We start from the raw sequence: 17,800 nt of genomic DNA, 5'->3' as shown, positions 1-17,800 counted from the left end.
GGTATTTATGAGTGTGTTTACATCCAGACAGCCTGGTATTGATATAACTACAAGATGTAAATAAGGAAATCAATGCTGCACTTTCTGACATGCATTTTACCGTCGAGGCGAATGGCGGGCCTAAATGAACTCATCCAATTTAGATTAAAACCACAGATTTATTTACAGCTACATCTGCCTCCACTGGAGAGCTTATTAGAAGCACCTTGACTTACCATTTCACAACAACAATGGATAACCTCCCTTATTTATGTCCATTTCATTCATAGAACATACTGGTTTATGAGGACACTACTTGTGTGCTACCTAGCGACAGGTCAGACATAAGAGGTTTCTGCACAATTATCTGTACTTGAAGGAGAACAGGACATACTAAAAAGTCACATTATCGTCACTTTCTTTTGGAAAAGACACTGTTACTCAAAGGACTGATTTTTACCCATATATATTTTGACCTCAGTTTTTAGGATTTCATTACCATGTATTATTATATTTATGCTATTTATTTTAGCTTGAACTCCCTTGATGTGAAGTACCAGGTGTGGAAACTAGGAGTTGTGTTCACTGACAATGTAAGTCTTGGCTGTATTTAATTTTCATGGCTTTTTCTTGATTGTTTTTTTCCTCTATTGTTCTGCCAAAGCAAAGATAAAAGGGTTGACATTTCTTAATTTGTGTTCACCAGTAATCGAGAGTACTTAAGCATTGTTTGTGAAACCTATGCTATATTTCATGACCAAAGGTAGACATCTTTTGTGTCATACAAAATCTTATTACAAAAGACACGTGCTGCAGAGATGATGGTTGTAATATCCTCTGATTCTGTCTTATCTTAAATACACATTTGTCTCCCTATCTTTTCTCATAATCTAATACTGGCTCTTTTTTCTGTCTGTCTGTGCTTGTGTGTGTGCTTGCAGTCCTTCTTGTACCTGACCTGGTACATGACCATGTCAGTTCTGGGTCATTATAACAACTTTTTCTTTGCTGCGCATCTTTTGGACATTGCTATGGGTTTTAAGACGCTTCGCACAATCCTTTCCTCCGTTACGCACAATGGGAAACAGGTGTGTGTCTTAAATCCTTTCCTGCCTGTCTCAGTGTGTGTTTAAAGATTACCGTTAGAATGGATGCATTGTTTGTTTTAAAGCTGTAGTGTCATTGGAGCTTTTCTAAGATGAAGTAATGAGGTTAAGCTCCTCCGCCTTTGTCTGTCCTTTTTGCATTTGTCTGTCAGCTGGCCCTGACTGTAGGTCTGTTGGCAGTTGTGGTTTATCTCTACACCGTTGTAGCCTTCAATTTCTTCAGGAAGTTTTACAACAAGACTGATGACAACGAAACCCAAGATATGAAGTGTAATGACATGCTTACTGTGAGTTAAATGTGCATGTGCACACACTCTCACAAGTCTCTCAGCCTCACTATCTCCCTAGCTCTATTTTTCCAACTCAAACATTGCCACTCACCTCATTGTCTCCGCTCCAGATTGTGAGAGGTAAGGCTGAATGCTGACAGTGATCCCCAATTCCAAAGTGAAAACAGCCTCTCGTCTTTTGTCTTTCCTGTACTTTTTCTGAGATGATGGACACATGGATAAAGAACACCCCCGAAGCCTCAAAATAGCCTTTTGTCTGCTCATTCTCACAGTTGACTCCCTACCCTTTGCTTTATTCTAATGTGGACTCACATGCAGGCAGATGCCAATAGCATTTGAATAACCCCTGTTAGGATAGTAAGTATAGTTTGTTGAATCTGGAATCACATTTTCTGTGATTCCGTTGAAGCTTGACTTTCAGCTGCGCTGTAACAAGAGTAGCTTGAAATTCTTTAAATTTTCACACATTTTTATAGACGGTGGACACAAAGGTAGAGATAATTAGAAGACAGCTAAGTGTGTTAAAAAAATTATCACAATTTTGCATGGGAAATGTTACCTAGTTTGAGCCCTCTTTCCTTACTAGTCAGCTTGAATGTTAATTTTCCATGCCTTGTTCTCCTGTGTGAAGTGAAGAATACTAATTAAAGGAAAAGAAAACTGCTACTCTGTGAAACTGAATAAAAATGCTACTTGTTCCCAAAATCCTCCCTAAAGCAGCCAGGATGGAAGCAAGCATGAAAGCGCATTAAATATGTCCTTGTTTTCTCCAGCTTGAGTCTTCATAACACAGTATCATCAACAGACAATACTGTGGCCTTACTGAAAATAATCTTTCCTTACTGAATACACTTTTTAAAATCAGAAAATGGTGAAAGTTTTATATGCAGTGTTTCTGGGGAGGGGGCAAAGGGCTTTCATCCTCGAATGGAATGCCCTCAACCTTTTTTTTTCTTCTTCTTTTTTAGTGTTACATGTTCCACATGTATGTGGGAGTTCGTGCTGGCGGAGGAATTGGTGATGAGATTGAAGATCCAGCTGGAGATGAGTTTGAGGTGGAAAGAATGGTCTTTGACATTACATTTTTTTTCTTCGTCATTGTCATCCTCCTAGCCATCATCCAGGGTGAGTCTGGATTTGTTTCTCAGTTGAAAATGAATGAATTCAACATTGAATATAACATGAGTACTGTAAGGTTTTACTGAAAAAACAAAAATGGATTATTTTCACATCGTTTGACCACACTGATCTTTTTTTTAATGTACTCTGGAATTTGAAAACGGGCCACGTATCTCTTCATTGATCTGAATCTTTACATTTGCTAATGCCATTCATTTGTATGCAAGCACAGACATATGACACACAAGGTGTGCCTCTTTCAGGCTTGATAATTGATGCTTTTGGAGAGCTCCGAGACCAGCAGGAACAGGTGAAAGAGGATATGGAGGTACAGTATGAACAGAAATACCCGTGTCCTACCTCAGACAAACACACAACTTCTATATTAAATCCTTTATTAAACAATTCTGTTAACTTCTGTGATGGGAAAAAAAGATTTTGCCAATAGTTTTTGTGCTGAAAACTAAATGTCCTGGAACTACATGGTTGTGTGATATGTCAGGCTATTACAATAGACTATGAATGTTACTAAGCTGATTTAACAGCATCATCTTTTGACACGACTGGCTTGTGGGTTTGAGATGAATGTGTATCAGGAACTATCTTTTTCGCTGGAAACATGTGCACCATTAACCTATATTACAGCAATACATCATATCTTTATGACTGATATTTGGCAGCCAATCATTACATAAAGCTTCAATTAAAATCTTGGGTGTCTAAAATGCTGTTAACCTTAAGTCTCTGTCTTGTTTTATCTTGTTTGGAAACAAATATGCTTGGTGTTTTTTTACCATGTAAGTTTATTCAAAGCTTCATTAGTGAAAGTTAGAGGCAGTAGAATGCATTGGAAGATGCCTTTGTTCCTAAAAGCAATGTTAAAAACGACATTGTATGTAATTGCAAAAAATAAAAGACTACATCTTTGATCACCAGAAAAAATAAACAATGACAATGACACGTGGTTTAACAAACCATGATTAGATACCTTTTAGATTTAAAAAACAAATAATAACATTACTGAATGAAAATCTGTTAGTCAGGCGCATTAGAGTCAGCACCTGCCTTTCTACATTCACTGAGAAAACTCTTGCAGATGAAAAATAGTAAAGGGACTTATGGTTCAGTGGACTGCAAAACAGATTCAAAATGTAGCCAAAAGGAAAATCTTTTCAGACTGCTAAGGGCTAAGGAGAGTGGAAACAAAAAGGAGCTTTGAAATGGTTTATGAGTAATACTTATCTTAAGTTGACATATGGTCTAGGTTTGTCATGATTCTTGTAACAAAAGTAATTAAATTGTGCTTTTTTGTAGTCGTCTTACTCTCTTTCCCACTCTGTGAATCTGAGAGACTAAACAGTCCCCTGGATTTTACACATTTTTTCCTTATGTTAAATTTGAACAGCATCGTACTTTTAGCTGCTGTCAGAAATGATAAATGGGGTTCAGCTGCCATTTCCACTCTCCCATAATTTGTTGCTCTAAATGCGAGTGACCTAAAACACATGCTGCGTTAAGCTGAAAAACAAACATTTTACCATTGCTTATTTTCTGTCGATGTACAAGCACAAATATGTGAACAATGCTAATTAGTGTTAAACAGTAAGACAAGCTCAACTGAATGTGAAAAAGTATTTGCCAAAAAAAGAATGCCGTTAAATTTTTGTGTGCACTAAATATTTGAATTTGCATCACAGAAGTCTAAAGTAAGAGGCCATTTGACAATGAAACAAGTCAAGTATTTGGATTTAATTTTCTTTCTCGTATGCTCTGTTAATTCAACATCTTATATTTTCTCTCTGCAGACCAAATGTTTTATATGTGGAATTGGAAGTGAATACTTTGATACTGTCCCACATGGCTTTGAGACTCACACCCTGCAGGAGCACAACCTGGCCAACTATCTGTAAGTTGATTTCCCACCATGTACTGCAATTTTAACAAAATCTTAGATTTAGTATTGAAAATGCTACTTAAGTTTGCACTGTTGATCTGTGTACATTGGGCATACAATGAAATGCCCCTACAATTAAAATACATAAATATAATCCTTGTTTTGACTGTATCATTACATTTACATGCTTTATTTACTTATGCTGAGGCGAGACGGTTGTTACATAAAAGTAGATTTAAGAGATCCGGGACGTCTGAGAAAGCAGGGCTTAACAAATCCTACTGAGTTCACCCTTGGTTAGTTTGTTGCACAAACACCAAGCCAGGGTGAGAAGGCGCAGCTATGTCAAGCCAGGTGTAACTAATCCTGGTATTTGTATATTTACGACTTTGTTAAATAGACTGTGAGGTTGGCCACAGATTGACTGAATTAGAAAACGGAGAGGATACATAGCGCTTATGCTTTGCCAAGTGAGTAACAGCTTATAATTGTAACATCCGAGGAGGTCAAACAACTGATACATAAAGAAAAAAAGCAATACAGCCATTATTAAGAAACTTTAAAACTCTGCCTGGTATAGACAATAGCAGACAGATTGAATGTGCAGTAGTCCAATATTTTCCTTAAGCAAAAGCAAAGCACAGTGCCTTTAACTTGCACAAATAACAATGTGAACCAACAGATATCATCTGCAACATAGACTATGACTGTTCCTTCATCAGCAACAAAGCAAGTCTGTGTTGAGAAAGTGGGCCTTCAATGTCCTTCATTTTTGTTCAGTCACACTGCTTTGAAAATATTTAACTGGAAAAAGGACTTGGTTGTTGATTTCTTCTGGTCAGTGAATTAAGGGATATCCCATTTAAAATTATTTTGTATTTGTTATCCAGGGGAAACATTTTTAATTAGGTATGCAATATGGTTTGCAAAGCAAAGAAGAAAATAGTGTCTTGATGTGAATAACTTTTTTCATTTAAAAAGATGTGAAAGTCTCCTTCAAAGACATATGTTTTATTTGGTAACCACCAAAATACTTTATATAATATTTTAACAGTTGCATTTTGTCATCATTTCTTCATTTTACCTTTGTTTTATAAAGCACATCCAATCAACAATTATTAAATGGTAATAGAATGTAATATAATAAAAAATCCATATATTAGGGCGGCAGTAGCTCAGATGGCAGAGCGGGTAGTCCAATGATCGGAAGGTCGGCGGTTCGAATCCCGCTCTGTCCCAGTTTGCTGTCGTAGTGTCCTTTGGCAAGACACCTTACCCACCTTGCCCCGTGTGAATGTGTTTGAATGTGTATGAATGTTGGTGGTGGTCGGAGGGGCCGTTTGGCGCGATATGGCAGCCACGCTTCCGTCAGTCTGCCCCAGGGCAGCTGTGGCTACAAATGTAGCTTACCACCACCAGTGAGAATGTGTATGAATGAATAATGATCTCTGTAAAGCGCTCTGGGTGCCTTGAAGGGTGCTATATAAATCCAAGTCATTATTATCATTATTATATTACAAGCCAAAGACAAAAGACGGGTTTCCAAAGGTGACTTAAAAGTTTTAATATGGATTCAGATCTTATATGGAGTGGAAGGCTATTTCATGATTTAGGTGTAGCAGCCCCAAAAGTTTGATCACCCTTCGTTTTAAGTCTTGGCAACTCTAAAAGCAATTGATTGGTTGATCTTGATGCTCTGGAGGGAGCATATGCATGAAGCAGTCAGATAAGGAGGTGTCAACCGTTCATAACTTTAAAAGCTAATGATAAAAATGCCAAAACCGACCTTAAATTTAATAGATAGCCAGTGTAGACAACTCAACACTTGCCAGTTATAAAGTGAACAGAAATTTGTACCAGCTGCAGGCGTTGGATGGATGAGTTGTCCATACCCACATGTCAGACATTGCAGTAATTAAGGTGAGATGCTATAAAAGTGTGCATGACTCTCTCCAGATCAATACGTGATCTGGAGAGAGTCATAAAAGGCTCAAATCTAAAGTGGTAACTTAGATTTAGAATTTAGACTTTAGAAAGTGCATGTGAGGCAAAAAAGGGTCAAGCATGGCAACATCTGTGTGCCCAGGGGACCAAACACAGTGGTCTCTGGTCTGCATTCAGTAAGTGGTTAGAAATGTAAATACAACCCGGTTTAGGCAATCAAACAGGGGCTGTAGTGAATCCCTACTATACATTTTAAGGACATGTACATCTGTACATCATCAGCAATGAAACAAAACTTTGTTTATTTAAAATAGAACCCAGGGGCAGCATATGAAACAAGTACAGGACCCTGAACAAAACCCTGTGGAACACCACTTACAGTGGGGCAAAAAGTATTTAGTCAGCTACCAATAGTGCAAGTTCTCCCACTTAAAAAGATGAGAGAGGCCTTTAATTTTCATCATAGGTACACTTCAACTATGAGAGACAGAATGGGGGGGAAAGAATTACTGAATCAATTGGTAAATTCCTCGGTAAAATAAGTATTTGGTCACCTACAAACAAGCAAGATTTCTGGCTTTCACAGACCTGTAACTTCTTCTTTAAGAGGCTCCTCTGTCCTCCACTCGTTACCTGTATTAATGGCACCTGTTTTAACTCGTTATCTGTATAAAAGACACCTGTCCACAACCTCAAACAGTCACACTCCAAACTCCACTATGGTCAAGACCAAAGAGCTGTCAAAGGATGTGAGAAACTAAATGGTAGACCTGCACCAGGCTGGGAAGACTGAATCTGCAATAGGTAAGCAGCTTGGTGTGAAGAAATCAACTGTGAGAGCAATTATTAAAAAATGGAAGACATACAAGACCACTGATAATCTCCCTCTATCTGAGGCTCCACGCAAGATCTCATCTTGTGGGGTAAAAATGATCACAAGAACGATGAGTAAACATCCCAAAACCACACGGAGGACCTAGTGAATGACCTGCAGAGAGCTGGGACCAAAGTAACAAAGGTACCATCAGTAACACACTACGCCACTAGGGACTCAGATCCTGCAGTGCCAGACGTGTCTCCCTGCTGAAGCCAGAACATGTCCAGGCCCGTCTGAGGTTTGCTAGAGAGCATTTGGATGATGCAGAAGAGGATTGGGAGAATGTTATATGGTCAGATGAAACCAAAATAGAACTTTTTGGTAGAAACACCACTTGTCGTGTTTGGAGGTGAAAGAAAGCTGAGTTGCATCCAAAGAACACCATCCCTACTGTAAAGCATGGGGGTGGAAACCTCATGCTGTGGGGATGTTTTGCTGCAAAGGAACCAGGACGACTGATCCGTGTAAGGGAAAGAATGAATGGGGCCATGTATCGTGAGATTTTGAGTGAAAACCTCCTTCCATCAGCAAGGGCATTGAAGAACAAACGTGGCTTGGTTTTTCAGCATGACAATGATCCCAAACACATGACGAAGGAGTTGCTTCGTAAAAAGCATTTCAAGGTTCTGAGGTGGCCTAGCCAGTCTCCAGATCTCAACCCCATAAAAAAATCTTTGGTAGGGAGTTGAAAGTCCGTGTTGCCCAGCGACAGCCCCAAAACATCACTGCTCTAGAGAGATCTGCATGGAGGAACGGGCCAAAATACCAGAAACCTGTGAAGACTTACAGAAAACGTTTGACATTACCAACAAAGGGTATATAACAAAGTATTGAGATTAACTTTTGTTATTGACCAAATACTTATTTTCCACTATAATTTGCAAATACATTCTTTAAAAATTAGACAATGTGATTTTCTGGATTTTTTTTTTTTCATTTTGTCTCTCATAGTTGAGATATACCTGTGAAAAAAATTACAGGCCTCTCTTATCTTTTTAAGTAGGAGAACTTGCACAATTGGTGACAATTGCTGACTAAACACCTTTTTGCCCCACTGTATGACTGCATGAATCAGTTGTGCTGGAGGAGGGAAACGTTTAAAGGATGCAGAGGAGTAGGCCTCGAGGACTTTTCCCGTAACCTCAACCATTTTTAATCATCTTAGCAACTGTAATACTATTAAAGAAACAAATATGTAGACCATTGACCAAATATCTGATAGAAATATAATTGTATAGTATATGTTTCTAATTATAGTCTAAACAGACTAGCTATTATTCATCCATCTATATATCATCTATACCCACTTATTCCAATTTAGGTTCACAGGGATCTGCTGGAGCCTATCCCTGCTCTCTCTTCAGGGAAAAAGCAGGGGCAAAAACTGAATGTATGTGTATTAGATTGATGTATTCTGAATATTATAATGCCAAATTAGAATTGTCTTAAAGTTTTTATGCGGGCTGAGGGAAATTAGGTAACATACAATTACATTTATTTCCAATTTGAGTGAACAGACTGAACCAGCACAGCAGCAGGACAAGACATCTTGGTTATTAGCCTGGTTTTGTGTACAGTTCTGAAGTCAATGTCCAAATAGAAAACCACTACTGTTTATGATCGAGATTTGAAACACAGTTTTGTTCACAAGTAACAGATCAGATCAGCCACTAATGTCTGTTTAGGTTAATTTAATTTCATTCCAAAATCTTTAATGACACTCCCGTAAAAAGCTGAACCCCTAACACATGATTGACATAAATAAAACCAAACTGTGAAGACTAAAAGAAGGCAAGAGATCTTGTTTATGTTCCAAACCAGACACTTGATCCCGTACACTTACTACTTTTAGGACATGTTGAGAACTATTTTGAGGCTCACTCATAACCAATAAAGAGGGAAAATACATTTTAAATTCCTTTTATTTTAGAGCATTTAAAAGTCAGAAAAGTGAGTCTATGATTCTGAAAACTTGAATCCCTCAGTTGTCACCATCTTGTTGACACGATGGAAGAAGTGGGGATGCTTATTACATTTTTAGTCAAAAAGAATACGGTGGTCTGTGCCTGAAGCTCAGGCAAATGATAGGAAATACTGGATTCATTTTGTTTGCAATTTACAGTTGATGAGAATTCAACTCTTAGCAGTAATCCAGGGAAGCATTAGAATAAAGTTTGTTGACATTTCTGCTAAGAGCACAATCAACTTGATATGACCTCAAAATATATGACTGTACACAATCAGTCCAATTCAAGGAGGATTTAATAAAAAGAAGAGTAACCAAATCCAAAGGGACAAACAGAGTTCTATTAAAAAATAAATAAATAAAAATAAGATAAAAAAGGCATGTTAACAACCACAGGAGACATACACAACAACAACTGGGGAAAAAAAGCTGCAAAGTGTGAAAAAAAGAAAGCATAAATACAAAAAGGTATGAGGAGACAACAACACACAAGTGCAACACATGAGGGCAGGTAATCAGCTTCAGCTGAGAACACACAAGGCGTGAAAAGAGAGGACCAAAATCAAAAAAAGAAAACAGTTTGCAGAGCATGTAAGAACACGGTGTACCGAGTGAACTCTATTCGGGGACTCTGCATTTAGAACACAGGCCTCAATTTATTTTTCTTTGCCTTAAATGTCAAGGCACTTCGCCCTCACAAATACAGAAACAAATGTAGAATTAGCTGTTTTATTGGGGAACTCAACCTCCGCACTGTGTTTTAAAATAAATGCTGTCCATACTATGTTATTTACATGTACAAAACTACTCACAATCACAAGGTTCACACAAAGGAAGTCTTGTATAAGAATACCAAATCATGAAAACGGTATGATACACCAATAAAAAATCATAAAAGGTGACGTTTGGATTAAGGCATTAAAAATACAGTATAAACTTAATCATATTCAAATTGTATGGAAAAAAAGGAAAGTCTTCAGTGATGCTGTCCACTTAAAGTTGAAAAGAGATTTTGGATGATCCACAGTTGCTACTTCACTAATTACAGAGGCTTATTGCTATGGATACTTCACGTTGCGTTTGCATCCTCTGACTGATGTCTGCACCATCCTTGAGAGAGGCACCCATCCACTTTTTGCTGAGGTCTGATGCAATACCAGTATTTTCCTCCTGATAACTGATGGGGATCCTATATCAGAGGGTGTTGTTGAATTTCTTTGTAGTTTTCAAATCAAATATTTGTAAAAAGAAAAGTATAAAACTATAGAAAAAGATCAACATCTAAATCATCTAACCGTTTAAAAACAATGCTTTACTCTGAACAAGATACATCAAGTTGGGCAATTTGCACATGTAAAAATGTAAAGTTTTGAATTTGAACTGAATTTCCTTCTTTTTTTTAATCAATGTTATCCTTCCTTATTTGATCAGTGAAACATGTCAGTATCCGCCTTCTATACTGATATTGGATTGGATTACTTCCATTTCTAACCACCATAAATAAATACTTCATCTGCACTATATAGACAAAACTATTTGGTTACACTTGTTAATTGTTGAGTTACAATGTTTCAATCAGACCCACAGATGTATAAAATAAAGCACCTAGCCATGCAGTCTTCATTTGCAAACATTTGTGAAAATGCCACTGAAATGGATCATTCTGAATGGCTCATTGACTTCTAATGTGGTTCTGCAATAGCTTTTGCAATAAGACTGTTTGTAAAATGTCATCCCTGTTACTGTATATATTCAATGTTCAACTGTTATTGTATTAGAAAGTGGAAGCATTTAGGGACAACAGCAATTCGGGACAAAGCAGAAGGCCAGATAAAGTCACAGAATGGGGTCAACAACTACTGAGATGGATGGTGCGTAAAAGTGGTCAATGCTCTGCTGATTCCATAGCTTCAGAGTTCAGAATTTCCTCCGGCACAAAAATTGTGTGACAGGAGCTTCATGGAATGTGTTTCCATGGCTGAGCAGCTGTATACAAGTCTTATCTCACTAAGTCCAATGCCAAGCTTTGGATGGAGTGTTGTAAAGCATACCGACACTGGACTGTGGAGCAGTAGAAACATGTTCTGGGGTGAGAATGTAACCTGCTGGAGGAGGGATAACGGCAGCAACAACATGCTTTATATAGCCCCTTCCAGCCCAAGGATCACTCAAGAAAGACAATGGTATGGGGTTGTTTTTCAAGGTTTGGGCTGCATTTCAAGTTAATAGCAGTCTTAATGCTTCACCGTGTCAAGACGTTGCGGGCACGTCTACGCTTTCAGCTTTGCTTTAACACTTTGGCGAAGGAACTTTTCTGTTCCAACTTGATATTGGCCCATTAGAGGAAGCGCCACTTTCAAATCTTGCTAGCTCTAGGAAGTTGCATAGAATAACTTTAAGTCTACAAAACAAGAGCACGTAAGACAGAAGCTTGAGTGTGAGGTTGACCAGCAGGGCTGAGACAGCACACATCAGTCAGGTAGATGGAAAGAGCCAGCAAAGAAAGGATGAAAAACCAGGCCTTACACTCACCGGCAAATTAAGTAAACTGTCCAACTGTTTGTTAATGCAAATATGCAATATTTGACACAATAACGCAACTCAATGCATTTAAGCATCTTTGATATCTTTTAAAAGCACTCTATAAATAAAATTGATTATTATTATTAATGCATTTAGGCATGTAGACATGGTCAAGACGATCTGCTGCACTTCAAACCGAGCATCAGAATGGGGAAGAAAGGTGATTTAAGTGACTTTGTACGTGGCATGGTTGTTGGTGCCAGACGGGCTGGTCTGAGTATTTCAGAAACTGCTGATCTACTGGGATTTTCAAGCATAACCATCTCTGGGGTTTACAGAGAACGTTCTGAAAAAGAGAAAATATCCAGTGAGCGGCAGTTCTGTGGGCGCAAACGCCTTGTTGATGCCAAAGGTCAGAGGAGAATGGCCAGACTGGTTGGAGCTGATAGAAAAGCAACAGTAACTAACAAAACCACTCATTACAAACGAGGTGTGCAGAAGAGCATCTCTGAACACACAACACGTGGAACCTTAGGGCAGACGGGCTACAGCAGCAGAAGACCACACCGAGTGACACTGCTGTCAGCTAAGAACAGGAAACTGAGGCTACAACTCACACAGGCTCACCTAAACTGGACAACAGAAGACTGGAAGAACGTTGGCTGATCTGATGAGTCTCGATTTCTGCTGCGACATTTGGATGGTTAGATCAGAATTTGGCGTCAACAACATGAAAGCATGGATCCATCCTGCATGGTATCAACGGTCCAGGCTGGTGGTGGTGGTGGTGTCATGGTGTGGGGGATATTTTCCTGACACACTTTGGGCCCATTAGTACCAACTGAACATCGTGTCAATGCCACAGCCTACCTGAGTATTGGTGCTGACCATGTCCATCCCTTTATGACCACAGTGTACCACCTTTGATGCTATTTCCAGCAGGATAACGCGTCATAAAGCGTGAATCATCTCAGACTGGTTTCTTCAACATGACAATGAGTTCACTACTCAAATGGCCTCTGATTGGATACCAGATCTCAATCCAATATAATAGAGCCCCTTTGGGATGTGGTGGAACGGGAGATTCGCATCATGGATGTGCAGCCGACAAATCTGCAGCAACTACGTGATGCTATCATGTCAATCTGGACCAAACTCTCTGAGGAATGTTTCCAGAACCTTGTTGAATCTCTGCCACGAAGGATAAGGCAGTTCTGAAGGCAAAATGTTTCCAACCCAGTACTAGCAAGGTGTACCTAATAAAGTGTCCGGTGAGTGTATATATGGACAGCTTGATTCTGGATGAGGACCAGGTGTGCAGGACCACAGCCCACAAGGAGGAGACAAACAGCAGCCAGATAGGACCCTGATTACATCCTGGTTACAAATTCCCACAGAAACGTTGGGGGTAATTTAGGGAACAAATTCCACATTAAAGTATCTGACCATTACACCAACAGGGACCGTTATGACACTGTATTAAAACACAGACGTACATGTGGTGGTGCTCCATAACAGATGGTCTACAGTCTGTCATGTCAGAAGTAATTCTGTCATAAATGAAATGATCAGTAATGTTCAGTTTTTTTTGCTTCTTGTCAGTCATCTAATATTTTCCTGCAGTAATATATTTACATAATTGTGTCAGATATCTCTTCCATTTCTGCTAAAAACACATAACATATGTTTCCATAATCATCACAATCCTGATACCTGATTTAATGCAACAATTTAAAAAAAAGTTATTCTCTTGATGTGGAAAGTTTTCAGCATGTTACATGATTCTCTTTTGTGTCCTTGCAGATTTTTTCTCATGTACCTTATTAACAAGGATGAAACTGAACACACAGGGCAGGTATGATAATTATTTTTTTCTCTAATACTGCATGATAGAATGAAAGCGATAATTAGGTGGGCACTTAAAAGCCCACTAAAAAATGTGACTGTCACCGAAAGATCACATCGTTTAATATATTCATCCACAACACTTTTCCCCCACGTCTCGGTGACCTATTAATTCTAGCATTTGCCATGATAATGACAGAGCTGAAATATAACCTTTTCAAGTGAGACAAAATTTGCATTTGTGCAGCCTCTCAAAGTCATATCACCCTAAGCATTCACATTTAATGATAATATGCACACCAGGGAGGCCCCTTATGATTACAATTTCTCTTCTTAATGTTTCACTTTTTACAATAGTGCTGTTGCGTGGAAGCTGGACACTCATATTTTAAGTCTGCCTGTGTTGCCTTTTTGGTCTTCCATATTGGACATAACTTGTAGAACTGGCCAAAGATGTGTTTAAAACATCTAAGGTTCTCTGTTTTGCAACCTTTAGTTGAGGTGCATTTTTGTAACGGCCTGACAGGTTGTGTGTTTTTCTCTGAAAGGGATGTACATTACACTGGATAAGAACTTAAGTTTACAAAATAATGTTTTTTATTCAGTGTTCATAGACTGACGATAATCACTATCTTCTATTTTTTTCTCAAAATAATTAGAATTTTGATACAGAATAACAAAATAGGAGAAAGGCACGCGTGTTGTTACTTTGCAATGTATTTCTTGGAGCACACATTTAGTGCAAGTTGCTGTTCTGTATTGACAGTAATTCAGGTTTGTTCAAAATGTTGCTACATTCTTTGCTTGGTGCCTTTTTAAAAAAGCAAATATTACAGGAACATTGGCAACAGTGTAACCTGAGGAGCATTCCTCCAATGGACAGTCGTGAGGCCAATTGTAGTGTTTCTTTGTTAGACGCTAAGGTGGTAAAAAAATAAGGCAAAGCAAGCGGCTCTGCAGCTTTAGATTTCACAATTTTGGACATGAAAATAGAAATAAGAGTGTGATGCAACAATATTATTGTGTGACTGTTGTTTTGAGCAGCGTATTTTTCTGATCTCATGAAATTGTTATCAATCAATGTAAACATTTAATGTGACCTTAAAATAAATTACTAATGTGTTGATTTTACTAGGAGTCCTATGTGTGGAAAATGTACCAGGAGCGTTGCTGGGAATTCTTTCCTGTGGGAGACTGTTTCCGTAAGCAATGTGAGGATCAACTGGGATGAAAGGAAATCTTAAGAGGTCAAAAGCCTCCCTGGATTGTATTATTACACAGAAGCTGCCTTGATTGTTTTCTTTGGATTCACTAAATTACCTTTAATTTGTGTGTTTACAGTAGTCTAATTTTATCGTTGGAGTGATTTTCCACTTTTTTCATTTGTCATTGATTACGTTTCTTGGAAACATAACAATGACCAGCACTTCTTTATGTTCTGATTCAAATGTGTTTTTGATGCTTTGACAATCGTGGGAAGAATGTTACTCATTTCACAGCTTTAAATCTCTGAAACTATCCAGAGTATTGTGACAATGCTGTGCCATTCATCATTATCTCTGTTGCTTCCCATCCCTTCCTTCTGTGTGACATCCTAATAAACAATCTCCTTTGGGCCTTTACTCTTTTTACCTTCTCTGTTGTCATCATCTCTTCAGGATCCCTTGATTCCTTCTGAGCCTCTTGCTTCCTATTTTACCACACCCTGCCACCTTCTTTTTCTTTGGTCTCCTTTCATCCCTCATATTTACCTCTTTTCCTATCTCATTATCAGCTACAGTGTAGGTTGCCAGCAGACATCCCATTGCTCAGGTCAAAGTAATATCATAGAGACGGGTCATCGAACTTAATGATGATTTTGACAGTAAGTTTTCTCTGGTGGCCAAGAAACTCTCAGGTGCCACCTGTTGAATAGTAGCATAGCACATTTTTTAAAGCTCTAGAGACGTCTTGAGTCAAACAGCTGGATGATAGTTGTAGGAGGGCCACCAACAGACATTGTCCTCATTAAAGTTTGGTCCAATGTGAATCTTTAATGTTGATATGTGATGGTTTTAGTTATGATCTGTGCCAATACCATGCTGAAGGACCACAGAAAAGGGTGCTTAGGATGATTTGCCTTTTTGTTACATTTATTCCGTTATATTTTCTAGATAACCATAACTTTTGACGAATAGAGGTATAAATACTCAGTTCTGCTGCTCATCCCTCAAACGCATGTTCCTTACTAATGTGGCACCATTTAAAAGATAAATAAACTAACTTTCAAATAGTATAAGATTTATTGCCAAGAAGCATTGTTACAACAAGGAAATGATCTATTGAACACAAATTCCCTTACTTTTTGTGCTACGTTTACATACTTGATTAACAGCCACATCAGCCTTACACCAGAGGTACAGTAATGGGAGAAAACCTCTCATCAAAAAACAATTTTATTGGAAAATGTATCCCCTTACAGTGAGCACAAAAATCAATCATAGCATCAAACCCACAGATATCCAACTCCTCTGCACTTCTTCCACACCACAGATTTGCTGGAGACACGCTTGGGTTTCGGAAGTGAAGTTCCAACGGTTGACTTACCAGAACATCAGTATTTCAAGCAAGGGATCTCACTTCCTCCAAAACAGTCCAAATTAAACATATGTTACATCACAGCATAATTGGCACATCTGCTGGAATAAGATTTTGGATAAAATGGATGTCTGTTCCTAACCGCCAGACATCCCCCTCTAGTCTTCGTCATCTTTCCATCCTGTGGTTGGGGACTGCCAGGAGCAGAAGGTCTGGATATATTTTAGGCTGTGGAGCATAACTCAGGTTTGCTGTTTACACTGTAAGTTCACAGTGGGAACAGTAAGTATAACGGCACTTTGTAACACAGCTCAGGCTAATGTCTGAGAAGAAATGTATGCACATAAACTTTGGGTTTCCAGTGTAAGTTATCTGGAGTGGCAGCTGACATGTCTCTGACTTAGAAAGGGACATTTTCTCTGAGCAGGACAATGCTGCCACCTCCATACTGTCTATTTGTCCTGTAAACAGGTGGTGCTATCAGTCACAGTCTACAATATCGGCTTCCATCCAGACAAGAGATTGTAATCATTATTTGATAGTAAAGCGGGATCCACAAAAGGATAAGGAGCTTTGTGGAGCATAGATAGCTGGACGATCTCTAGATTGTATGAGAAAAGTGTTTAGGTGTTTAAAAATCACTGTAATTTAAAGAAAAAAAGGATTTTACATCTCTTGCAGTACATAATTGCAATAAATGATTGAAATAATCCAGAAAACTGCATAAAAGGCAAGAGCACAAGCCTAAGCCAGATATATGTGATCACTGCATCTATCATTTCATCAATAGCTAGTATAACCACAAGAGCAACACAAAATTCTTATCCTTTCTGATTACTATACTAATTTAGCATTTACTAATACCATGTAAAACATTCCCCTTGCACAAAGGAAGTACTATGTTCACCTTGTCATCTGGCGGTATTGACCTCTCTGTTCTCTGGAGTATCTGGCACAGACCATTGCACACTGGAAATATTTATTGTGGCAGGATGAGTCAGTATTTCAGGTAATTTTTTGAAGGAGAAGAACCATCCAGAGTGTTATCTGTAACAAGTGCAAAAGCCAAGGTCTGTATGAGGTTGAATCAGCGACCTTAGCAAAGATAATGTTAACTCAATTGATTTCATTAATGTAAAGTACACTGAGAATTTAAAACACTGATTTCCCACTTCCTGCACCTCACATATAGAATCACTGATTGAGATGTAGAGCCTACTGTACATTGTGTTAAACCTTTCCATGGAACATTTTACCCACATTATAAAGACATGTCTGAAGAATTGACTGGTAATGCTTTGGGCTGGCCTTGCCTGCAGCTCTGACCTGAGAATATCATGAAAATGTTGTAATCCCCATTCCCACAATCACTACATAGTGTTGTTTGCTATTTTAGTATACAAAGGTTTAAGGTGGTTAAAGTTATGTCTAGGGCTGGGCGATATGGACCAAAAGTCATATCTCGATATTTTCTAGCTGAATGGCGATACTCGATATATATCGATATTTTTTCTGTGCCATAATTGGGGTTTCCCCCAAAGCATTATAGCATAGCATCTCTGTTAGCTTCATTTTTTTCTGAGGCAAACCCTTAAAAAAACAGTCAGTTTTAATACAAAGCCTCGTGCCAAATGTCACACAGGTACCTTTATTAACAGAGGTCTGCACAATATCAAAATG

General features: G+C 38.5%; 1 protein-coding gene across 4 annotated transcripts in view; it reads left to right on the top strand.

The window, feature by feature from the left end:
• Positions 1–15,165, top strand: part of ryr2b (ryanodine receptor 2b (cardiac)) — a 74,127-nt gene extending 58,962 nt beyond the window's left edge. For all 4 annotated transcript variants that reach the window (XM_061744553.1, XM_061744551.1, XM_061744550.1 and 1 more), the window contains exons 97-104: positions 512–572; positions 921–1,067; positions 1,238–1,372; positions 2,344–2,500; positions 2,758–2,822; positions 4,300–4,400; positions 13,502–13,553; positions 14,679–15,165. In XM_061744553.1, the coding sequence (XP_061600537.1) occupies positions 512–572; positions 921–1,067; positions 1,238–1,372; positions 2,344–2,500; positions 2,758–2,822; positions 4,300–4,400; positions 13,502–13,553; positions 14,679–14,774 (814 nt within the window). In that variant the 3' untranslated portion in view covers positions 14,775–15,165. The remainder of the gene's footprint in view (positions 1–511; positions 573–920; positions 1,068–1,237; positions 1,373–2,343; positions 2,501–2,757; positions 2,823–4,299; positions 4,401–13,501; positions 13,554–14,678) is intronic.
• The last annotated feature ends 2,635 nt before the right edge of the window (positions 15,166–17,800 follow it).

This window comes from Cololabis saira, chromosome 17 (genome assembly GCF_033807715.1).
Source record: "Cololabis saira isolate AMF1-May2022 chromosome 17, fColSai1.1, whole genome shotgun sequence".
NCBI classification, from domain to species: Eukaryota; Metazoa; Chordata; class Actinopteri; order Beloniformes; family Belonidae; genus Cololabis; species Cololabis saira.
Note: the sequence above shows the minus strand (reverse complement) of the source record. Positions and strands in the feature narration are given on the sequence as shown.